The 25,112-nt window shown below is 39.2% G+C and overlaps 2 protein-coding genes across 11 annotated transcripts in view; one reads left to right on the top strand and one right to left on the bottom strand.

Moving 5' to 3' along the window:
* The window catches only part of TMEM209 (transmembrane protein 209), a 39,088-nt gene extending 26,042 nt beyond the window's left edge, over positions 1–13,046 (bottom strand). For 4 of the 6 annotated variants that reach the window (XM_058724270.1, XM_058724274.1, XM_058724275.1 and 1 more), the window contains exons 1-6: positions 12,612–12,704; positions 11,337–11,473; positions 11,124–11,182; positions 9,793–9,924; positions 9,039–9,280; positions 3,940–4,141 (exon numbers count right to left, since the gene is read on the bottom strand). In XM_058724270.1, the coding sequence (XP_058580253.1) occupies positions 3,940–4,141; positions 9,039–9,280; positions 9,793–9,924; positions 11,124–11,182; positions 11,337–11,473; positions 12,612–12,614 (775 nt within the window). In that variant the 5' untranslated portion in view covers positions 12,615–12,704. Of the gene's footprint in view, positions 1–3,939; positions 4,142–9,038; positions 9,281–9,792; positions 9,925–11,123; positions 11,183–11,336; positions 11,474–12,100; positions 12,705–12,957 lie in introns of those variants that run through there. The other 2 variants (XM_058724273.1, XM_058724271.1) reach the window with 2 other exon arrangements.
* Positions 13,047–13,215: 169 nt separating this feature from the next.
* SSMEM1 (serine rich single-pass membrane protein 1) lies at positions 13,216–24,577 on the top strand. Of its 5 annotated transcripts, none has more exons than XM_058724285.1 (3): positions 13,216–13,321; positions 20,951–21,005; positions 23,730–24,577. In XM_058724285.1, the coding sequence occupies exons 1-3, from the start codon at positions 13,301–13,303 to the stop codon at positions 24,224–24,226; spliced, it is 573 nt and encodes a 190-aa protein (XP_058580268.1). In that variant the 5' UTR covers positions 13,216–13,300; the 3' UTR covers positions 24,227–24,577. The 5 variants fall into 5 exon arrangements, with proteins under 5 accessions (XP_058580268.1, XP_058580271.1, XP_058580269.1 ...); XM_058724288.1 differs by lacking the exon at positions 13,216–13,321 and adding an exon at positions 13,582–13,702; XM_058724286.1 differs by lacking the exon at positions 13,216–13,321 and adding an exon at positions 13,590–13,702 and having other exon boundaries at positions 20,948–21,005.
* Positions 24,578–25,112: the final 535 nt, after the last annotated feature.

The raw sequence follows: 25,112 nt of genomic DNA, 5'->3' as shown, positions 1-25,112 counted from the left end.
AAACCTATAAGCTTGGATTTCACTGCCCAAGTGGGAAATGGTAATGAGGCAAAGGAGAGGTAGCGTTGGACTCAGACCCTTTTCTCCTACCTCTATCCCCTGTAGCCAGCACAGGGCCAAGAACCTCAAATGGCCACATTCTTGTAGATAAGAAAAAAATGTGTCCACTGGCACCAGGAGATAATAAGGAAACTCATCTAAGTTGTATGGGGATTTAAAAATTATCCATTTACATATGGGTTTAGAACACCCATTTATACTACCTGTGAAATCCAGGAACCTCTTAGCCCAGAAATTACCTAAGGTAGTTCAAGGTCATAATACTCCTTAGGTACTTGGCAGAGGCAAATACAAAACTGCTAGGAGGACAAGGCTTGTATCCAGCCTGCCCAGGATAGAAAAGCACAGATAGAACTGTACTGCAGATAAACTTACCAAAAACAAACAAGAAATACATAAATCACAAGAGGAAACAGGGTTCCAAGCAAAGGAATCAACAAGACAAAAATGTGAGTATTTAATCTTCGAGAACTTTAGATAACTGAACTACAGGACAGAGACTTTTAGAAAGTCATGTTTAAAGTGACTGAGATAGGAAAAAATTGAAAACATAAGAACAAAACAAGATACACTAAAATAAATCATGCATATATGAAAGAGAACCAAGTAAAACCTTGAAAACTGGAGAAAAAAAAAAAGAACCCACCCACAACAAATGAAAAAACTCAGTGAGTTAAACAGCAGGTTAGATACTGCTAATGGAAGAACCAACCAGCAGCACAAACTGTGGGGTGAGGGGGACAACAGAAGAATGCCAAACTACTAAATGCAGAAGAAATGAAAGTATTAGAAAGTCTCCATTTTGCAACCACCACTGCGTTAACTCATTCAGATGCTAAAACCACCGGGTAAAAGGCTGTTGGGGAACAGGACTCACAAGTCTCAAAGTATCGCACTATAGATTATTTATTAATTACAAAAGGGAAAGGCCAAGGTTGCCATCATCTTGACCAACTGATCCTATTTAATCTCACCAATAAAGGGACAAAATGGTATCATGAGTCTCCTGATGTGATATGCTGAAAGGAGCACACTGCCACCTAAGTTGTAGTCTTGCCAAAAAATCGTATTTAAACTGATTCTTATCTAATCCAATAATGAAAAATGATCACACAAATCCAAATTTGCAAAACAACTAGGCTGACTTCTTCAAATGTAAATGTCATAAAAAAACAAAACAAAGAAGCACAAACGTTCTAGATTAAAAAGGACAACAGAAGCTTGGCAGCTAAATATGGAAAAATGATCCTTGATCAGATCCTGCACCAGTAAAAGAAAAAAAGCTACAAAGGCCATTATTGGGTCAATTGGAAGAAATGTGAATATGAATAACACTAGTATCTCAAGTATGGTAATTACGCTATAGTCAGAAAGGAAAATGTTCACATTCTTGGGAGATGCATTCGAAATAGTTAAGGATGAAGTGACCAGGCAGGAAAAAAAGTGTGTGAGAAAGAGTAAATGTGAGTGTCTGGTTTCTTACTATTGGAGAACGGAGTTACAAATATGAAAAGGGAGGAGGCTAGAATAAACCCTGCATAGTTGGACTGCAATTGGAGGTATCAGTATGTACTCATGGTTTTTAATATATAGATGGATGGATATGGAAACCCATATAGGTGTATTTGTGTGTATATATATACATATATATTCCTGGCTGTCTGTTGAGAGGACCTAAAGTAATGATACCCCATCAACAATGACATATCCAGTGCCCAGACATTAATTTCGCAACATCATTCTCCACTAAAAGCAATCATGGTCCCCTTGGAGAAATGGACTGACTCCAGAGCTAGTTAACCAGGAAAGTACAAGAGAAGCCTGGACTATCTTGTGGTGCTAGACAGTAAAACAAAACAACAAACAAAAACCAGAAACCAGAGGATCCCACTACCCAAACCTGAAACAATCTAACCACTAAAATAAATGACATAATTGGGGAGAAGAAAAAGTTCTTACCTTGCAATAGAATGCCAACAAATGAACGTAAAAGGTGGTTGCACAACAATGTGAATACCACTGAATTATACTCTTAAGAATGGTTCAAATGGTAAACCTTATGCATATTTTAAACAAAATATTTAAATTTAAGCAAATTTTAAACAAAACCTTAGGCACGTTTTAAACAAAACATGTTTAAAAATGTAAAAGGGAATAATATAGAAGGAATGATGGAATGAGATAGCCACTACAACACAGTAATAATTTTGAAAAGAAACTTAAAAGGATGTTAAAGCCAGGAAGTCAAATTTGATGAGGAAGAAGATACTTATATAGTCTCAAAGTAGCTCCTCACAAAAATACTTACTATTTAATTTATATAAATACTGAATTACCTAAAACCTACAGGCACAGAGAGTTCAAAGTATAAGGATGGACACAGATACACCAGGCAAATACTAACAAAAGAAAATCAGTACAGCTGTGTTAATATCAGAGAAAACAGATTTCAAGGCAAAAAGCTTAAGATAAAGATAAAAGAAATAACTGACCAGAATGGTATTAACAATCATGAATTTATATGCACTTAACATAATTTCATATACATTTAGCAAATTTAACAGAATTACGAGGACACATTTAATGTAAACCAATCAGTGGGAGCTTTTAACCGACTTTCTTACTAATAGAGCAAGTGGATGAAGATTAAGAAGATAAAGAATTTAAGAACACGTTCAGGAAGTTTGGTTCAATGAGCAAATATGGAGCCAAGTATGTAGAGACTACGCCATCCTTTTCAACATACCAAAAACCATTTATAAAAAGTGATCACACAACAGGCCTAAATGCAAGTCTTAAAAAATACCAAAGAATTAACAGGGTAGAGGTCACAATCTCTAGTGTAGCACAATTAACTTAGAAGGAAAAATAAAAGATAATCAAGCCTTCATTTCAATGTTTGGAAATTAAAAGCAACACCAATCACTAATATAACTTTTAAACAATAATAACACTTTTAAGTAAGTCCTATGGATCAAAGAGGAAATAAAAATGGAAGCCAGAAAATATCTCAATAAGACAAAGATAGGGAGAGGGAATGACATAGGTTGTTCTTTGCATTATACTCTATATGATTTTCAGAAAACTTGAAATAGTTCAAAATTTCACAAGAAGAAAAAGCATGCATCGACAAATAACAAGATAATATTGATTTGTTTCTTTGACATTTCTGGCACTTTCAGGCAAAATTAAATTAAAAATCAATGGAGAGATTTCAAGTGACACAAAGAGCCATGGTCCAATAACGGACTTCCTCATTGTGGCCATGCTTTAGCACCTAATGTGCTTTCTGTGAAAGTTCCTGAGGGGGAAAAATCATTACGTGGCTCAATAACCTAATTTGGTTTCAAATAATTGACTTTGTTATAATCAAATCCACCCCAAATGGATTAAGATTTGCTAACACTGTTTCTCAAAGTAAACTAAAGAGAAGTTTGAAAATGTTCTGAAAAACAGCAGCACTTCTGGAGTAAATATGTTCTCCCTCCTTTATCCCTCCCTGTCATGCCAATCTTCCCAAGGACCAAAAAGAGACAACTATCACTTCAATAAGCTTTGCTCTGCACCGCTTCAAAAACATTTTATAGCCTCAATTTTTGAATAGAAAGTATAACTTATATATAGAAAAAGCTTTCAATCTTAATGTAGATAAAAGGTTCAAGAATTCTCAGTTCAACTGCATTTTACTTCTTAAATTTGGTGCACTTAAAATTCTAACTCTATAAAATATAAGAACAAAATGTATTTCTCTCAAGCTACACATATTAGTAAAAAAGAAGTATTTATGTACAGTTATCAAAATAATGAAAACAATAGGGTAAGGATAACATAAAAGCAACACCAAAAATGAGAGTTGGATCTGAATAAAAATATACATACCCAGCTTAACTCTATGCTGTTTCTCTTCTTCACTTCTAAGAAAAGTATCCAAAGTCCGTAGGTCTGTCATGTAGTCTTCTTTGTCAGTAGGCGAGTTATAGACGGTGGGTGAAGAACGGTAGCGAGATCTCAACCCACTGCCCTCCACTGGTCCGACAGTTGTAGGGTAGGGGGAGGAAGGAGAAGGACTATAGCTCGCCAACTACACAAAATAAAAGAACTTTTTCTTATTGAAATTTACTTTTGGGGCGCCTGGGTGGCGCAGTCGGTTAAGCGTCCGACTTCAGCCAGGTCACGATCTCGCGGTCCGTGAGTTCGAGCCCCGCGTCAGGCTCTGGGCTGATGGCTCAGAGCCTGGAGCCTGTTTCCGATTCTGTGTCTCCCTCTCTCTCTGCCCCTCCCCCGTTCATGCTCTGTCTCTGTCTGTCCCAAAAATAAATAAAAAACGTTGAAAAAAAAAAAATTAAAAAAAAAAAAAAAAAAGAAATTTACTTTTGTGTTGGTTTTTGACTTTCAGAAGGTAACGCACCCATTAGAACGGCCAAAATCCAGAACAGTGACAACACCAGAAGTTGCTAAGGATGTGGAGCAACAGGAACTCTCATTCACTGCTGGTGGGAATGCAAGATGGTACAGCCACCTTGGAAGACAGTCTGGAGGTTTCTTGCAAAACTAAACTACACTTATCATCTGATTAGCAATCGTGCTCCTTGGGACTTAGCCAAAGGAGTTGAAAACTTAGGTCTACACAAAAACCTGCCTACAGGTATTTATGGCAGCTTTATTCCGTAATTGCCAAAACCTGGAAGCAACCAAGACATCCTTTAGTAGGTGGACGGGTAAATAAGCTGCGGTACATCTGCATAATGGAATATTATTTGGCATTGAAAAGAAATGAGCTATCAGGCCATGAAAAGACATGGAGGAACCTTAAATGCACATGACTGACTAAAAGAAGCCAATCTGAAAATGCTACACTGTATGATTCCAATTATATGATGTTCTGAAAAAGACAAAACTATGGAAAAAGCAAAAGGATCAGTAGTTGCCAGGGATCGGGGTCAGGAGTGGGACAGGATGAATAGGTGGAGCATGAGGGACTTTTAAGGCAATGAAATTACCCTATATGATACCGTACCATAATGGTGGGTACACAGAATTATATAGTTATCTAAACCCACAGAATGTACACAACCAAGAATGAATCCTAAAGTAAACTGTGGACTCTGGGTGATAATGATGTACCAATGCAGGTTCATCAACTGGAACAGATGTACCACTCTGGTGGGGGATTTTGATATTGGGAAGGCTGTGCCCTTGGGGGGGCAAAAGGTATAGGACAGGTCTCTGTACCTTCCTCTCAGTTTTGCCGTGAAACTGTTTTGTTTTGTTTTTTGAGAGAGTGAGCGAGCGAGCGCAGTGGGGAGAGAGGCAGAGAATCCCAAGCAGGTTCCACATCAGGGCAGAGCCCCAAAGCAGAGCTTGATCTCACCACCTTTGGGTCATGACCCAAGCCGAAATCAAAAGTCAGTCGCTCAACTGACTGAGCCACCCAGGTGCTCAAACCTAAAACTGTTCTAAAATATAAAGTCTATTTTTTTAATTTAATTTTATTTTTTTTAATTTTTTTTTTTTTTTTTAACATTTATTTATTTTTGAGACAGAGAGAGACAGAGCATGAACGGGGAAGGGTCAGAGAGAGACGGAGACACAGAATCCGAAACGGGCTCCAGGCTCTGAGCAGTCAGCACAGAGCCCGACGCGGGGCTCGAACTCACGGACCGCGAGATCGTGAACTGAGCCGAAGTCGGACGCTTAACCGACTGAGCCACCCAGGCGCCCCAAAGTCTATTTTTTTTAAAAAGCACTATGTGCACGTCTTAAAAAATGGAAAGTTTGAAGACAATAAGTCATACTTAGAACTACAACCTAGAGGTAATATAATCCCTTTTCATATCTTATGTATTTTCAAAATTTAAGTGCATATAGCTATATCAATATATTGTTTTTACATATTTTTTAAAACAAAACAATTGTTTTTTAAACCTCATTTTTAACTTTTTTTCTACGAGAGAGAGAGAGAGAGAGAGAGAGACAGAGACAGCACGTATGTGTGTGCACACAAGTGGCAGAGAGGCAGAGGGAGAATCCCAGCCCCATGTGGAGCTTGAACTCACAAAGTGTAAAATCATAACCTGAGCCCAAATCAAGAGTCGGACGCTTAACCGAGTCACCTAGGTGTCCCTAAACCTCATTGTGTTTTTAAAGGTAACCAAGGATTTTCCTACAAAAATCCTCTGTAATATTATTCTTACTAGCTATACAATATTTCATTATACATACGTACCGTTATTTATTTTTACATTCAATACATTTGAATTATCTACAAGATTTGGCCACTGTAAATAATGCTAACATCTCTGTACATAAATCTTTTCTTTTCTTCTTCTTTTTTTTTTTTTTTAGTAAGTTCCACACCCAACGTGAGGCTTGAGCTCACGACCCTGAGATCAAGAGCCACATGCCCTACCGACTGGCCAGCCAGGTGCCCCTACATAAATCTTTTCTTAATTTCTGAGAAATGTCCTTCAGGAGATTCTTAAAACAGAAATGATCTGATCAAAGCATATAAACATTTAATACATATTCCGATTCTATTAAATGAAAATGTTGTGCTAAGTACTATTCAGAAAAAAGTTGATAGGCGGACCTATTTTGGTATATGTCCATTTCACTATTTTAAAATGTTTACTGGATATAGAAGAATTTTTAAAAATTTACATTTAACTTGTGTTTCCTTATGAAGTTAAACACTTTAAAAATATGGAGGCACGTGGCTGCCTCAGTCAGAAGAGCATCCAACTCTTGATCTCAGGGTTGTGAGTTCGAGCCCCAAGTCTGGTGTAGAGACTACCTAAATAAATAAAACTTAAAAAAAATACAACTACTGGTCACTGGTATTACCTATTTTATTAACTACTTACTCCAGTATAGTGGCAAAAGAAATAAAGTTGAAAAAAAAAGAAAAATGTTACTCCTCTTCCACATTGATTTCTTTCTTTTTTTTGAGAGTGAAAGAGAGAGTGAGTGTGTGAGCAAGGGAGAGAGGCAGAGGGAGAGTGAGGAAGAGAATCTTAAGCAGGCTCCATGGTCAGCACAGAGCCCAACACAGGGCTCAATCTCATGACCCTGAGATCGTGACCTGAACCGAAATCAAGATTTGATGCTTAACTGACTGAGCTACCCAGGCGCCCTGCTTTCTCTTATTTATTTTTTTTATTTAAAAAAAAAAAAAAAAAAGTTTTATTTGAGAAAGAGAGCATAAACAGGGAGAGGGGCAGAGGGAAAGAGACAATCCCAAGCAGGCTTCATGCTCAGCACGGAGCCCGACCCAATCCCACAACCCTGGGATCTGACTCAAGCTGAAATCAAGAGTTGGCCACTGAACTGACTGAGCCACCCAGATGCCCCCTTCTCTAAGATCCTTCTATATGCCATGATGATATCTGCGCTATTCACTAATTGGTTTATTTTTGCTGAGGGGCACATCTTATGCATAATGTACATTATTTTATTTTATCCTCTCGATAAGTAAATATTACTACCATACTAATTTCAGATATGAGAAATTAGGTAATTCACTCACGATTGTCCCAGGATTTCAATCCAGTTTTCTGACTCTAGAAATGCACTGTACTAGTCCCTTCGTTTTTATCTATGTTTCAACATTTCCATAATCAAAAGTTGAAAAGTTTCTTGAAAACTTAAAAGAACTCAATGACAAAACTTCGGAACCCTAATATATTCTGCAGATATATTTGATTAAAGTTCAAATTTTTTCTTATTTATTTAGGTTTTCTACCTGTTAGTCAATCTCGGCATTTTTTCCCTAGAAAAATTACTATTCCATTTCATTAACTTTTCCATGGTATTAACTTGGTTCAATATGTATATATAGCATCGATATTTCATATACTAAGAAAACAAACAAGAATAGAAACACACAATCCTGTACTCAAGAAGGTTACAGTCTAGGAGAAAAAAGATAATTAATGTTACCAAGTTTATACAGAGCTATTTAGTACAGATTAATAGTTTTTAAGAAATAAAAATAACTTACATATTCAAGAGTAAACTATGGTGTTTCCATTAGATGAGTATTAAGTAGCCATTAAACAGAAATTATGTTTGGTTGGTAAAACTATGAGTGATTTTTTTTCTCATGAAAACAAAAACTGTAAGTCATATTTGCCTATGGGTTATTAATTATCACTACATATACATTTCCTCATAAAATTTAACATACAAAATTCTCTAAATGTTATTATTTGCCAAAATTGTTATTGGGTAACCAGTAGTATGCAATTTCATTACAAAGAAATATTACGTAACGGGTAAGGGCAGTGTGTTGATTTCACTTCCAGACATTCCTCATTTAACTAGCAGCTGTAGGGATGTAGTTCTAACTAGTGAGAGCATCTGAAAACGTGACCATGCCCCCTTTAACACTCCTTTTATATTCTTACACTTCAGGCAGGAGTCACAATTTCAAATTTGTCAATTTTGCTTCTATCAAACCCACTTTGTGGAAGTTGGAATGGAGGTTTCTAGTCATCCCATGAAGGGTGGTGTCCATCATGAAGAGTCAAACTACACAACAATCCCAGTTTTTAGCTTAGGAGATATTCCACATGATGAAAAGCATTAAGATTCTATAAGGATATACAAAAGTTTCATATAAACAAGCAAAGAAAGAGGGCAAACATAGATTTAAAAAACTAAAGTAAAAAAATTATCATAGTCTCAACTTGTTTGAAAGACCCTGCAGAAAGATCCTAGAGGGTGACTCTCAGTCCATTATCTTTCCAAAAGCTGATTTTTTTTCTTTCATTTTAGGGTGTGGTATACATAACGTCTGACTAGGTATCAGGATCTGGGTTCTGTTCTTGGCTCTTAAATGGGCAATTTGGGCAAGCCAATTACCCACTGTGTCTCAGTCCTGTCAGTGAGAAAATGAGGAGTTTTGATTCATTTGGTGATTTTCAAGGTAGCTCCCAATTCTAAAATAATGTGACTGGCCAGGAAAAAAGATTCATTACCTTATTATAACCACTGATGGGAGAGTAAGTCACTCCAGGGCTATAGGAACTGCTGCCACCTGATGACAGACCTTGCAGCTGAGGGCTGTATCCGGTTATACAGCTGGTAGTGAACTTGGGGCTGGTACTGGGTGAACGAGATGGGCTATAGCTCAACACACTCTGACCCTGAATTGAAGGAGAAGGTGGCGAGGGAGGGATTTGGGTTGCTGCCAGATCGTGTGGAGGAGTAGTCTGTACAACTAGAAGGAAGGAAGGAAGGAAGGAAAGAAAGAATGAATGAATGAATAAAGTAAATAATAAATAATATATGCGTGCATGTATAAGTAAAATTTCTATAAAAACAGACTTAATGAAATGAATTTTTCTTCAGGAAAAGAGAAAGTAATAGAATAACTTGGTTGTTAAATTACATATTATTACCTAAGGACACAAAGTAGTGGTTTACCATTTCCATACAGTTTAAAGTAAGAGATTCGCTTCAATCCATAAGGGTTAGTCATTTAATTTTAACTGTAATTAAACAATGGAACAAACTTTCATGAGGTTGTTGAATAGTATTTCCATTCAGTTTATACAAATAGGAATGATAATCATTGGTCTTAAGACAATTTATTATAGACTTGTTTAATATAGTTGAACCAGATGGCTTTAGAAGTCCCTTCCAACTGAGTCTATAAAAAGGGCAAATTAAATTGAGAAAGATTTATTGCCAACCTTTCCCCCACCTTTGCAAAAGATATAAAACACTTACCAGCTGTTTTCGACCCTAAAAGTGTTTGCTGTCCAGGGCTAACAACCAGACTTGTTGGTGCCACAGTATATTTGAAATACCTCCAAAAATCAAATAAGGCGTTTAGGCTGAAGAGGGACGCAAGGGCAAGCTCTGGAAGAGAACAGTTTATTTTTTTTAAGGGGGAGGATGGAAGGGATAACATTTAAAGGTGAGTGGAAAACAAAACCCTTCATACTTTAGCAATTTAACAACAAAACTGAAAACTATCTTCTTAGTCCTCATAACAGTTACCATTTAATGAATGTCTATTAGGTATAATGTCTATGGCATTTACTAGTAAATTTCAAAATATTATCAGGCACCTGGCTGGCTCAGTTGGTGGAGCATGCGACTTGATCTCAGGGTTGAGTTGGAGCCCCACGCTGGGTGCAGAGATTGCTTAAAAATAAAAAAATCTTAAAAAAAAAATCACTAACCCTCACAACCTTGTACAACAAACATTTTCACCTTCAGTTGACTAGAGGAGTCAAGTGACTTTTGCAAGAGCACACAGCTAGTTACCGAAGTCATGATTATACACTCAGGCATGCAGATCCCAAAACTCTTGCTTATTAAATTTTTTAATGTTTATTTATTTCTTGAGAGACACAGAGAGATAGAGCACGAGCAGGGACGGAAGGGGCAGTGAGAGAGAGGGAGACACAGACTCCGAAGCAGGCTCCAGGCTCTGAGCTGTCAGCAGAGCCCAACGTGGGGTTCGAACCCACGAGCTGTGAGATCATCACCTGAGCCGAAGTCGGACGCTTAATCGACTGGGCCACCCAGGTGCTCCCAAAACTCTTGCTTATTCACTTGCCACACCATGGACTCCACATCAACATGTGTATTAGACTACAAATTCACTTTAATGGCCATAAAGACTCTTTATACCCTCTTTATACTGAAGAGTAGAGAGAAGTAGAGAGGAGGACAGAACGAGGAACCTGAGGAAGGCATTAATGGAATAGAAATCTGATTGTTCTTGAAAGGAGACATGGTAGGGATTTAGGGAAGGCATTTCAGAGAAAATAAATGCGAATCACCACCACCAACAGTTATTTTTCATCACAGAACTCTAATGACTACCTGGAACTGTACTGTTTAATTTGTCTCCTCTACATTCCTCTACTAGAATGTTCCTTCCATGAGGGCAAGGGTCTTGTTCCCTGCCTGCTATATTCCCAGTTTTTGGAACACACTACACACTTGAATATTTATGGAGTGAAGGAATGAATACTAAGCTGAATTAAGCATGAATGCAGTTTTTCATTGGTAGCAAACCTAAATCACAGTAAAAATTAATTACTTACCAATATACCAAAGGGGCCAGTATGTCACATTATAATATGAACTAATCAACTTTCCAGTCCTGAAAAAATTAAGAAGGCTTTTCAAAATCTTAAAAAACAAACAAACAAACACAAAAACCAAACAGAAAACACCTAAAATCAAAAAAACACAAAAACCTGTGGAACCAACCACTGTCCTCTTTAAGTTTCACTTTTTTTGATTAATTAACTTACATTTCAGTATATATCATTCCAGCCACAGATACATTTAGGAGTCCCCAGGCTAAAACCACTTTCTTAGCTTCTGTTTCTTTTCTCATCTTGATGGTTCTGTCAATAAGGGAAGCACTAGGATTTGCCTCCCCTTGCATCTATCCAAAAACAAAAAAGCACAGGAATTAACGAAGAGACACCACTTCCCCATTTAAGAAATCCAACTTGTGTCCTTTATAATTGGAACTAAAAACTGCACATATTTTCCCTTATCTTTAATGTCTTTCCAAAAAATTTCATTTATTATTGTATGAAAGGGAAGCCCTAAATTATAACTTTATAGGCACCATATTGTAATCAATAGGGAACTTGCTCATCACTTCAGAGAACACTTCCAATGAATAAAAATGTCTTATTTTGTAATTTAAAAGGGTGGTGATTTTATGTGCAATTATTCCGTATTGTTTTGGAATGTCACAAAGACTAGCCCCTCAAAATACCAAGCTCTGAGAGAAAATATTCCATATTAGCTACAAGCCATTAAAGACTCTCCTCTTGGGGCGCCTGGGTGGCTCAGACGGTTGAGCCTCCGACTTCAGCTCAGGTCATGAGCTCATGGTTTGTAGGTTCGAGCCCCAAGTCGGGCTCTGTGCTGATAGCTCAGTGCCTGGAGCCTGCTTCGGATTCTGTGTCTCCCTCTCTCTCTGCCCCTCCCCCGCTCATGCTCTGTCTGTCTCAAAAATAGATATAAATATTAAAAAAAATTTTTAAGGCTCTCCTCTTACATCTTCACGCAGAAGATCGTAAACAACTCTGCACTCGGACCGCGGGGCGCCAAAGATCCCAACTTTGTGTTGCCGCCGATAAAGTGTGAGGACTGAAGTTTTATAAGGGTGAACGCTCCTGTTGTGAAGGGGATGAGAGCGACTGGGGAGTGTGCAGTTTGGGTCCACGTGGAATTTATATTTCCTTTGTTTCGCTAGGCCTCATCTCCGGCAGAAAAACATTAAGACTTCCATATCTGGAGTCGTTGCCCAGAAAGTACAGAGCAGCGCTCTTCCCGCCACCCAGTCCGCGAGTCAAAACTTCCCCAGTCCCGAGAGCTTCCCGCCCTGGGTCTCCCAGCACAAACTTCAGCAACCCCTATCATTTCTTTCTTCCTTTCCGCTACAGGTGGAGGGACGCCTGGCCACACCCCCCTTTGGCTGAACCCTCTGCAGATCCGCAGTCGTGGAAACCCCACAGCACGCGTGGACTCCGCGTCCACTAAGCACAAAAATAACCCCGAAAACCCACCATGTTCTTCGGCCGGAAGCTGCTGGCTCGCGCCACTCTCTACTGCGCATGCGCGAAGCCAAGCACTAAGGCGTAGGCAACCAGTTTGCCGGACGACAGTTACCGGAAGAACGGACCTTCTCGCGAGAAGAGGAGGTTGGGGAGGGCGGCTGGGAGCCCTAGAGCTAGGAACGTTACCAGGGAAACAGCTTTAGGGTTTGTGCCTCCCGCTCAGCTGCGGGGAGAAGGTTGGGCAGCAAAAATTCTGACCAAGCTCTGAACCCGCAGTAAAAAGAAATAACTGTAACAAGCTGAATTTCTATATACTAATATAACTTTAGCTTCCTTAGAGCATTTATGGACTCACTTTTTAAAGCAGATTTTATTAAGCAGGGTAGCTAATTGTAGGGTAAAGAATGTGGTAATGTGTCCAGACGCCCATCAGCCTCAGCGAAGCATTTCTCACAAAAGTGTTCTGACCCAGTGTAAATTCTTAAATATCCCTGTGATGAGGTTGCAGCAGTGAGAGGAAACCCCCAAACGTGTCAAAGTTGCTAGTGGTTTTGAGGTTTAAAAAAAATGCAATCGTTCCTTTTCTTGCATATTCTTCGGAACTGATCCTGAGGGGGAAAAGAGGTTCATCGGGGAGTTCAGTTTGGTTTCATTGAACGAATCCAAACGCCTACTTTGTGCCACTGAGCCGCGCCGGGATGCGAAAGTGGAGCTCCCTGGTTAGTGTCTGGAAGAGCTCAGCCAGCTGGTGACCTAGGTGGGCAGGAGAGGTGGGGGCAGGTGAGCCCAGAGGCGTGCCACGGATGGGCTCCCGGAAGGAGAGCTTCCTGGAAGAGGCGACGCCGGCCTAAAGCACAGGGCCAACAGCCAGGAAGAGCAGGGCGCTGGGACCCGCCGTTGGGGCTGTGGAGAAATGTTACCCTAATGAAAACATCACACCTTTTCACAAGAAGCTAGTGGATTGTTACGTCATGTACGTCTCAATGACCCAAAAGTTTCCTAAAATGCATCTAAAGTCAAATAGAAGAAAATTGTTTCCTTAATAGATAATAATTATTATTTATTTACTGCGTATCATTAATATGCAATGGAATCTGCAGGTATGCTATGCTCTTAAAAGATCTAACAGATTTTTTTTAACTGCGATTTTAATAATTTTTGGACTGCCTTAGCAGCAGTAGTGTTGTGCTCTAGTTTTAGATTGAGACGGACTAACTCAAAAATGGTTCGCAGTGAAAGGGTTCAATGTACAGTCAAAATTAGAATACTAGGTTCCTCCCCACCCCATGTCTCTCTCCTAGGAAATTGTATACATTTGATGTCATTTACAACAGACTCCTCGTTCCTCTCTTGATGTCCTTAAGTTATCGTGCATTTGTTGAAGGCTTAAAAAGGAACGGTACTACTAACCAAATTTGATATATAGCTGGCATTATGTATTAGTTTGCTAGGGTTACTGTAAAAAGTACCCTGGACTGGGTGGCTTAAACAACAAAAATTAAATTTTTTCACAGTTTTCCAGGTTGGAACTGTTTTCTCCTGAGGCCTCTTTCTTTGGCTTACTGACTTCTGTGTCCTCACAGGGCCTTTTTTTTCTGTGTCCACATACCCCCTGGGGCGTCTCTTACTCTTCTTTTAAGGACATCAGTCATATTGGATTAGGGCCCTATCTTTATGACCTCACTTAACCTTAATTATCTCTTTTTAAAAATTAATTTATTTATTCTTGAGAGCTCGTGAGCAGGGAAGGGGCAGAGAGAGGGAGAGAGAATCCCAAGCAGGCTCTGCATTGTCAGTGCAAAGCCCTATGTGGGGCTCGAACTCATGAACCTGTGAGATCATGATCTGAGTCGAAATTAAGAGTCCAATGCTTGGGGCGCCTGGGTGACTCAGTCGATAGGGCTTCCGACTTCAGCTCAGGTCATGGTCTCACAGCTTGTGAGTTCAAGCCCTGCATCAGGCTCTGTGCTGACAGCTCGGAGCCTGGAGCCTGCTTTGGATTCTGTGTCTCCCTCTCTCTCTGCCCCTACCCTGCTTGTGCTCTCTCTCTCAAATAAATAAACATTAAAAAAAAAAAAAGAGTCCGACACTTAACTCATGGAGCCACCCAGCTGCCCCTCACCTTAATTGTCTCCTTAAAGCCCTATCTGTGATTATAGTCAAATTGGGGGTTATTCATTCAACGTATGAATTTGGGGGAACACAATCCAGTCTATAACACATTAGACCCACGTATGTTAATCTATATATGGTATGTGATATGACACGTGTAAAAGACACTGAAAAAAATGAATGAATAACTCAGAGACTTAGATTTTATAGGCGTTAAAATTTAAGGAAGATACAGTGTATACAAATTTCAGGAAAAAAAAAAAAAAGATTAGGGCAGAATGCACCCTATTGACATAGGGGGTAAATACCATAACCTTTTGTAGAAATAATTTACGTAAATCTTCCAAAAGCTTAGAAATCCAAGAAGTGTTTGCCGGTTCCTGTCACAGTTACTGAAGTGTATGTCATAATAGGTTGCCAAGGAAATTGTCATACACATGGAGTGAAGTACTTCTCAGTCATCTTCCTTCTTTCGAGCATGCTTTATTTCCAAAGCGAGAAGCCGTCATGGGAGACCTTTTTTCCTTATTTTGGGAGGTGGATCCTCCTCCCCTACCTTTAAGTTTTCCTATTCCAAGTCAGGATTATGAATGCCAGAAGGATGACTCTTGCGGGGCAATAGGGAGCTTCCTGCTTTGGTATTTTGTCATTATATTGGTCCTGATGTTCTTTTCGCGGGCTTCTGTCTGGGTAGGCTATCCGATTTCATTTTATATAATATGTTTACTGTAGAATAGGGGATTTTCCATAAAATAAATTCACTTTACTTCGATCCAACTACTTTTTTAAAGTTATTTTAAAAATAATGCAATCTCGCTCTAGAGCATCCAAGAATATGGAAAAGGATGAAGGAGAAAATTTAAGCTAATGTAATCCTATTCTCTAGAGATAACCGTGGTTAACATTTTGGAGTATATTCTAGTTTTTTTTTCTTTTTCTCTATCTCAGTATATTTCTCTCCATTTCTCCTTGATCTTACATTGTCGGCATTGTATTGTACATATTTTTGTATCCTGCTTTTTCAAAACTTAGTCTTATATTGCAACACTTCCTCAAATCGTATTCACACAGCAGCACTCCTCATGACTGCATGACTGTCTTGTGGTTGCACCAGAACACATCTGTGATTCTGAGACATTTAGGTTTGCAGTTTGTCCATAGGCTATGTCATGCTGGGATGAACTTCCCTACTGGTGAATGACCTCCACATTCCTTTTGTAGCCACGTAATTCTAATCAAAGATACTAAAGCTGTCGTATTTATAGAAGACGTGTTGTAGGATTTGGGAGTTTGTAGAATGAGGCACTATACTCTCCCGACAGATAAGATGTAGAAATAAACTAAACAGAACGAAGGTCGGCATTCTAGACCACCTACTAGCAGAAGAAAATACCATCCTCTTAGGAAGGAGATAGCCCAAATTTTCAGGACTGTGAATCTCCAACATATTATGAGTAACAGAGCTCTTGTAAATTGCTGACATGGAGTCCTTGCTGGCCATTCATACAGGTTGATGATTACTCAAACCTCCATCATTTGGCATTACAGTCAGAACACTGGGCTGGCAATGGGCAGCTAGACCGAGTGCTGCATCAGCTCTAGAAGGAGAGCAGGAGGGTTGGTCTATCTATGCCAGCTGGATTCCATTATGATAATCAGATTCTCTTCCCCTCACCACCTCTTCCCCCTGAGAAGTTTCATCTAAAGTCTAAATGCTTCTTCAAGTAGATACTTTGCCAAAAGGAGATTTAGAATAGTGATCGCTGATATGTGTCCTAAACTCCCTAGCTAAGTATATTGAATTTGTCTGGATGGGCCAGAAAAGATACTTTAGAAAATTAACAAAAAATTGAAATTGATTCCTGGCAATTTCCTCATGAAGACCACTTACGAGGTCTAAGCTATTCTTCTGCTCCTTTGCTTGCGTCAGCTCTTTGGAGTCCCAGAGTCCTGAGCTTCAAGGACCTGAAGAGAGCACGTTGTCCTGCTTCCTTTCTGTAGGCGAGTAAGGTATCAGTATCCCTCCTTTTTTTTTTTTTAATTGATAAACCCCAAGGAAATCAAGTGACTTGTCCAATGTCACACAAGCGGTTAGTGACAGAGGAGATGTAGACCATGGTTTCCTGCCATATACTTCGTTTGCTTCAAAGCATAGCTGAAATGTTGAATTAAATCTATTCAGTGCTGATTAAAACCTTAATTATCTTAGAGGTTTCGTCTTTCGCTTTGTATCCTTATGGCAGTTACAATTGGTTGAACTGCTTCTTCTGAAGGGTCCCAGATTTGAAATCTGAGAACCATATGAGAGCTAGTCAAGGAGGATGGAATTTTTCTTTCACTTTGAACTTCATTTTCTCTGCTAACCTATGAGCCTTTATTTACAAACCTTGAAGTAATGGTAAAAGTGTGATGGAAATGTGGTGGTAATTATCCTCCACTGCGAAGCACAGGGATTTCCTCTGGATTTGCCACTCTTCAGGATGCATGTACTTTTTTGCTTTCAGAGACTATGAATACTATATTTAGTTTACACATTTGTTTAGTGTTTATTCAGACTGCTGGTGCCGGTATTTTTCCCAACAATGCCAGTCCAAGCTTCTTGTTTTGCATATGTGGAAACTGAGTTTAAGAGGTGTTAAGTGAATCGGAGAAATTGCAGAGTTGTCCCCTGGTAGCCTTAGCCTAGATCTCTCCTCTGTTCTACCCTACTCCTCAGGGCAGGCTCTGCTGCTGTTTTCACTCACGGAGTCACACACAGATAGTTAATAAAATGCTTTTGATAACCACAGTTCGTATGATTCCACTTAGCTTGATGCAAAATCTTTCTCAGGATTTTGTGATTATGTTTTAATGTGACATTAAGTCAAATATAGAGGCTTTCTGTGAAAATGATATAAACCTAATAAATGTTTTTAAACATTCCCCCTTCCTCATCCATTACAAAAGTATGCATTATAGAAAACGTAGAAATTATAGAAAAGTGCAAGCAATGAAATAAAAATCACTCCAGATTACATGGAAATAGCCAACTACTATAATTTTTAGGCTTATAAACTGCTAATCATTTAATAATTATCTCTATACATATTCAATTTAAAATAAGCCCCCCCATCATTTCTAAAAGAGTCGTTTCTTTTATATATATACGTATATGTATGGATATGTATGTGTATATATGTACATATATGTATGTATATATGTATTATATATTAAATATACATTAAAATATATATTAAATTAAATATATATTATATAAATTAATATATATTATACTTATAAATATATATAATATATATAAATTTCTATATAATATATAAATTTATAAATATTTATTTATATATATTATATATAAATATATATGTTAATATATATTAAAATAAATATATATTAAATATACATACATATGTACATATATATGTACATATATGTATACACATACATATATGTACATATATATTTAATTTAAATCCAAGTTAGTTAACATATAGTGTAATAATGATTTCAGGAATAGAATTTAATGATTCATGACTTACATATAACACCCAGTGCTCATCCCAACAAGTGCCCTCCTTAATGCCCATTGCATCTTTTGTTCAAAAGAGTGGTTTCTTAAAAGAAGATTCCATTCTTAAGGTTTTCAGAGAATGGTTGCCGTAACCCAAAAAGGAGAGAGGCACCTTGTTAAAGATACTTGCCTGCTATTGCAGAGATCAGATATTAAGAAAGGAATGGGCCAAGGGTCCTGGATTGTAGTTATGAATACCCAAGTACAGCACTTTCTACCCGAAGGAAGTTGGACTTTCTACAAAAATTCATTTTTTTCCTAACTGGAGACAACTTAAAAAGTTATAAGGAAAACTATCACTCTTTCACTCAAACTCAACCATTGCTAACACTTGTGGACATTGCTTAGTCTTTTTTCATATTTTTAGTGAACTTGTGATTATGCTGCATATACAAATTTGCATCTTGATTTTTTTAATTTTATTTTTAATTTTTTAAAATTTACATCCAAATTAGTTAGCATATAGTGCAACAGTGATTTCAGGAGTAGATTCCTTAGTGCCCCTTCCCATTTAGCCCATCCCCCCTCCCACAACCCCTCCAGTAACCCTCAGTTTGTTCTCCATATTTATGAGTCTCTTCTGTTTTGTCCTCCTCCGTTTTTGTATTATTTTTGTTTCCCTTCCTTTATGTTCATCTGTTTTGTCTCTTGGATTCCTATGAGTCAAGTCATAGGATTTTTGTCTTTCTCTGACTAATTTCACTTAACATAATACCCTCCAGTTCCATCCATGTAGTTGCAAATGGCAAGATTTCATTCTTTTTGATTCCCGAGTAATACTCCGTTGTGTGTATATGTGTGTATATATATATATATATATATATACACACCACATCTTCTTTATCCATTCATCCATCGATGGACATTTGGGCTCTCTTTCCATATTTTGGCTATTGTTGATAGTGCTGCTATAAACATGGGGGTGCATGTGTCCCTTCGAAACAGTACACCTGTATCCCTTGGATAAATGCCTAGTAGTGCAATTGCTGGGTCGTAGGGTATTTCTATTTTTAATTTTTTGAGGAAGCTCCATACTGTTTTCCAAAGTGGCTGTACCAGCTTGCATTCCCATGCATCTTGATTTTTAACTTAATATTATAACATGCATTTTCTTATGTTGTGACGTGCCTTTATTATAATAGTTTTTACAACTATATATGATGATTGTACCATAATTTATGTAACCATTGCCTCCTTTTGAATTTTGCATTTTATATTATCTTAATTACTTTCTGATTATTTTTGTGCATAGTCTTCTCTCTTTGGGGGATTATTCCCTGGATTATTAGATTCCTAGTGAGAATTATTGTGTGTCAAAAGTGTTACCAGTATTTCTAAAATTTTGATAACATTCTGAAAGAGTTGCTTTATATTTATATCTTTTGGCAAAATCACGTTCAGCATCAAAAAATGGGGCATGGATCTGAACAATGGAACAGACTTATTTATGGAATATTGGGCTAGAATATTTGAAATTGGAACTCTTCAAAGAAATCCATTTCTTTTTTGCTGCCAGATTCACAGATAATGCGTCATGGTTGCCTTTTGGAGGAAAGTTCCTGAAGGATTTAGGAGATATTAAGTTTATGAACTTTGGTAAAGATCTTCAAAGATAATAGAAAAGGAGACCTGATGAAATGTCCTTTACAAAGTAATTTAAGGGGTGCCGGGGTGGCTCACAGTCTGTTAAGCATCTGACTTCAGCTCAGGTCATGATCTCACAGTTCACGAGTTTGAGCTGTACTGACAGCTCAGAGCCTGGAGACTGCTTCACATTCTGTGCTCCCTCTCTCTCTGCCCCTTCCCCACTCACACTGTCTGTCTCTCTCTCTCTTTCAAAACTAAATAAACATTAAAAAAAATTTTTTTTAAGTAATTTAAAATCAATCCCAGTACCATCAAATCTGTTTTTAAATGATATTTAGGGGCACCTGGGTGGATCAGTCGGTTCAGTATCCGACTCCTGATTTCTGCTTGGGTCATGATCCCAGGTTCAGGGGAATCAACACTGAGCATAGAGCCTGTTTGAGATTCTCTCCCTCCCTCTGTCCCTGCCCCTCTCCCCCACTCAAGTTCTCTCTCTCTCTCAAAAAAAAAAAAAAAGAAAAAAGATGTTTAAATAACATGTCTTTGCAATGTGAATACAGGAAAACTTTATAACCTACAGATCCTTATCAGTATTGTTTTCTCTCAAGTCTTTGTTCCATTTGGTTTGGTTCAAAACACATTGGCAGATTTGGCATCAAAGCCTGATCTTCAGTGGGCAGCAGAAGGATCACTGTAATGGAAACTCAGTAAGAATTTATTGAATTGTACTGAATGTTTAAAATTAGACATTGTCCAAGAGTCTAGGGCAGCAGTGGAATTTTTTTTTAATTTTTAATGTTTACTTATTATTATTGAGAGACAGAGAGAGACAGAGCATGAGCAGGGGAGGGTCAGAGAGAGGGGGAGAGACACAAAATCAGAAGCGGGGTCCAGGCTCTGAGCCGTCAGCACAGAGACCGACACGGGGCTCGAACTCACAAACCGTGAGATCATGACCTGCGCTGAAGTCGGACGCTTAACCACTGAGCCTTCCAGGTGCCCCTAGGGCAGCAGTGTTTTACAAGTAAATGTAAGCGAAAACCAACCAACTGAGATTGCTATTACTAATCTATTTCTGAAGCAGATGTCAGAGAAGAAAAAGGAGGAAGACAGTGGGACCAGCACCTCGGTCAGTAAAGGTGAGCGTGGGTGCATATTTGGTATTGGACTGTGATGAGAGAAATATGTGCTGAATGTGGAAAGCAAAGTACAGAGGAGAACAGCCCAGAATGGCTATAGGGCCTCCCCAGACCTGTGGTGGCCCCTTGCGGGAGCTCCTTGCTTTAGCCCAGGACAGCTTACCTGCTTTTGCAGAGCCGCTAGAGGCTATAAATTACTGGTAGGTAGAGCTCAAGCTCTCGCTTCATTCCTCAACATTCTCCCTTCACATAGCTCCCTTTTCATATACCTTTATTGTTCGGGTTGCTACAGCACTGTGAGCTTTGTATGACATCTTTTTAATTTTTTTTTTTAACATTTATTTATTTTTGAGACAGAGAGAGACAGAGCATGAGCAGGGGAGGGGCAGAGAGAGAGGGAGACACAGAATCCGAAACAGACTCCAGGCTCTGAGCTGTCAGCCCCGAGCCCGACGCGAGGCTCGAACTCACGGACCATGAGATCATGACTCACGGACCGTGAGATCATGACCTGAGCCAAAGTCGGACACCCAACCGACTGAGCCACCCAGGCGCCCCATGTATGACATCTTTTTAAATAACCTATAAGCTGGGGTGTGCTGTTAAGTGTTTTAACAACTGACTCCCCAAAAATGTGGATGTGTGTCTACGTGGGGTTTTTTTAAATGTCGCTGACATGAAGGATGTATGTCGCACAATTTACAAGTAACAAAACATGTAATACACTTTATAGTAAATTCCATATAGATCGCCAGTTGTAGCTAAATGCTGTCCTTGATTTTTGCCAGACCCTTGCATCCTTGGCCGGCCTGTGGCTGCAGTGGACGAACAACTGTAGCTCCAAAATGAATGTTCTTTTCCTTTAAGTTAAGGAGTAAGATGAAAGAAACAAGATGTATGTTAGAACTTAACCTGGTTGCCAATGATGTGACTTCTTTGCTGAATTGGATAATAGTTTTAGAATACTCTGGAAGCATATTTCCCTTGTTTTTGGGTGCTATTCAGAATGTGGTGGCTACAGGATGACACTTTTTTTTTTTAAGTTTATTTATTTATTTATTTATTTTGAGAGAGAGAGAGCACACATGTGTGAGCAGAGGAGGGACAGAGAGAGAACCCCAAGCAGGTTCCATGCCCAGCGCAGAGCCCAACATGGGGCTCAATCCCATGACCCGGGAGATCATCACCTGCCACAACCAAGAGTCAGACACGCAACCAATGAGCCACCCAGGCACCCCATGACACTTTTATTTTTTATTTTATTTCATTTTTTTAAAAGTTTATTTATTGGGGCGCCTGGGTGGCGCAGTCGGTTAAGCGTCCGACTTCAGCCAGGTCACGATCTCGTGGTCCGTGAGTTCGAGCCCCGCGTCAGGCTCTGGGCTGATGGCTCGAGCCTGGAGCCTGTTTCCGATTCTGTGTCTCCCTCTCTCTCTGCCCCTCCCCCGTTCATGCTGTGTCTCTCTCTGTCCAAAAATAAATAAAAAAAAACGTTGAAAAAAAAAAAAGTTTATTTATTTGAGAGAGAGGGAGGGGGACAGGGAGAGGAGAGAGAGAATCCCAAGCAGGCCTTGCACTGTCAGTGAGGACCCCAATGCAGGACTTGAATTCAAGAACCAGAGATTATGACCTGAGCTGAAGTCAAGAGCCACCCAGGCGCCCTGCCCATGACACTTCGAAATGTAACCTATGTTAGTAACCTGTTTTTCATCACTTTAAGCCTAGACAATCCACAAAACCATAAACCGAGACCTGATTTTTAGTGCTTGTTGATTTCTACGCCATCCATCAAAACTGATTTCAAATTACCAGTGTATGTTACAGGGGAGAGATGCAGGGTAGCACATGATTACGTGGTATTTCCAACCAGATAGGACAGAAATAGCTTTAAGAGCATACTTCATAATAAAATGTAATAAAATAATTAGGAAGTGATTAGTTTTGAATATTTATCACATTTATGTAACCTAAATTGATTTAATGGTGCGTTTGTATAATTTCATTTTTACTAATGGCTGTGTTTTAACAGCTATCTTATTAAACTCCTGAAAGCTTCACAATCTGTTTTTGCCAGCCAGCTGGGCAAAAGACAACTCCAGCACACTCACTGTGTAGAGAAAAGATCCTTTTTAGTTTCCCGCTACCCAGATCACATTCACATACATACCGGAATCTTTAAGACTTCGAGGCAAGGTTAAAAAGGGTCCTTCTCGGGGCGCCTGGGTGGCTCAGTGGGTTAAGCGGCCGACTTCGGCTCAGGTCATGATCTCACTGTCCGTGAGTTCGAGCCCCGCGTCGGGCTCTGGGCTGACCGCTCAGAGCCTGGAGCCTGCCTCGGATTCTGTGTCTCCCTCTCTCTCTGACCCTCCCCCGTTCATGCTCTGTCTCTCTCTGTCTCAAAAATAAATAAACGTTAAAAAAAAAAAGGGTCCTTCTCTGGAAAGGCTTAGAGGCCTTTCCCTTGGTCTTATATCAGGGGCCCACAAAACTTCAAAAGCAGTGTGTCAAGCGTCCATTTGACCTTCCTGGTCTTTAGGAGATTTGGTGTGCAAGCGGTATAGATGCAGGGAGATGCCAACACTTGCAAGTGAGTGGAGAAAAGTGGTGGCTTGGCAAATGGCAACTGAGAGTGAGTCCACACGTGCCATGGGCTTCCTTAGGGAATATGAAATTCCGGTGACCAATAATATGCCTAACATATTCATCTGTTTCCTTGGCTGTTAGCAAGCAAAGATACTTCCTTTAAGCGGCAAAGCAAAGATGGTGACTGGGCCTCTTTACAAATGATGAAAAAACCAAAGCAGAGCCAACTCACCCCTATAACTGACTCTGAACTGGCTTTGCTCAACGCCTCTCTGGAACAAAGACGAGCCAGGTGCCATTCTCAATTCAGCCGGGTGAATCAGACCCAACGTGATAGTGATTCTACCGAGTGTGACGGTGAAGACTCTAACTCGGGAGCCTCTTCGTGGAAGGAGAGTGAAAGTGAACATCACCCATCGCCAGCTAGTATTCAGAAGAGGAAAATAGCTCAGAGGCAAAGGAATGCGGGAAGCTACCAAACCAGGGAAAGGCCCTGCCTCCACTGCAAAGCCATGAGAACCAGTGAGTGGTTGACACGCCATTTCCTTCAAAACACTTCAGGGACAACCCACACGAAGGCAGATATTCAAGAGGAAAATCGTGTACCTGACATTAGCACAAAGTACAGCAAAATTTGAATTTAATCAAGTCCTTACCTTACGCGAAGCCAAATGAAAGAGACGAATAAAACACAAAAAAATCACCAGAGCTCTAGGTAGGGAGGCTTTTACAATAGAGTCTCTCTACTAACAACAAAAACATACTCGGAACCCAAGAGGTAAAATTTCTGATAATCCTTTGTCCAAAAACAGGCCAGTGAATTTGTTTATGGTACCGTTAGAACATCAAAGGTCTGCATCTCCTATGGGTTTTTTTTTTTTTTTCAAAAGAGCAGAAGACATATATTATTCCTTGCGTATTTGTATTTTGTTTATGTCTGTACTACAAACAAGGAAGCTCTTTGAAAATATATTTATGTTCACAAACCATTTAAATGTATTCGTATGTTTTGACGGTCTGACTGACTGAATGAATTCGGTGACATTGGTTGGCATGGAATGGACCACATTCTCCAGGTCCATATTTTCAGGTGACTCTATCTGAGCTGCATTGTTGCACATACATCAGCTACAGTTGGTGAGGAGGAAGAGAGCCTGGAGAAAGACCCGAATAAGTTTTGGGTAATCTAACGTACAGCATAGGGACTCTGGTTAACAATACTCTTACAATGCCATAGTTGAAAGTTGCTAAGAGTAAATCTGAAAGGTTCTCACCACACACAGCAAAATGGCAATCATGCGAGGTGATGGAGTGCTAAATAATCTTATTGTGGTAATCTGTCACAATATATATGTGTATCAAATCATCATGTTATACACCTTAAACTATACATGTTATAGATTATGCATGTTATACACCAATAAAGTTGGAATTATATCTCAGCAAAGTTGAGATTAAAGAATTTAAAAAAAACTATGCCACAAAGTGCTACCAAAAAAAAAAAAAATCTATCAACCATTGCTT

The sequence above is a fragment of the Neofelis nebulosa genome, chromosome 4 (genome assembly GCF_028018385.1).
Source record: "Neofelis nebulosa isolate mNeoNeb1 chromosome 4, mNeoNeb1.pri, whole genome shotgun sequence".
NCBI classification, from domain to species: domain Eukaryota; kingdom Metazoa; phylum Chordata; class Mammalia; order Carnivora; family Felidae; genus Neofelis; species Neofelis nebulosa.
Note: the sequence above shows the minus strand (reverse complement) of the source record. Positions and strands in the feature narration are given on the sequence as shown.

What these genes read in the sequence shown, in the direction of transcription:
- SSMEM1 (XM_058724283.1), top strand. Translation starts at nt 15,222, where the DNA reads ATGGGAGACCTTTTTTCCTTATTTTGGGAGGTGGATCCTCCTCCCCTA. An exon ending in TTTCGCGGGCTTCTGTCTGG is followed by an intron (nt 15,405 to 20,947) that starts GTAGGCTATCCG and finishes CTATTTCTGAAG; the next exon opens with CAGATGTCAGAGAAGAAAAA. An exon ending in CAGCACCTCGGTCAGTAAAG is followed by an intron (nt 21,006 to 23,729) that starts GTGAGCGTGGGT and finishes CTTGGCTGTTAG; the next exon opens with CAAGCAAAGATACTTCCTTT.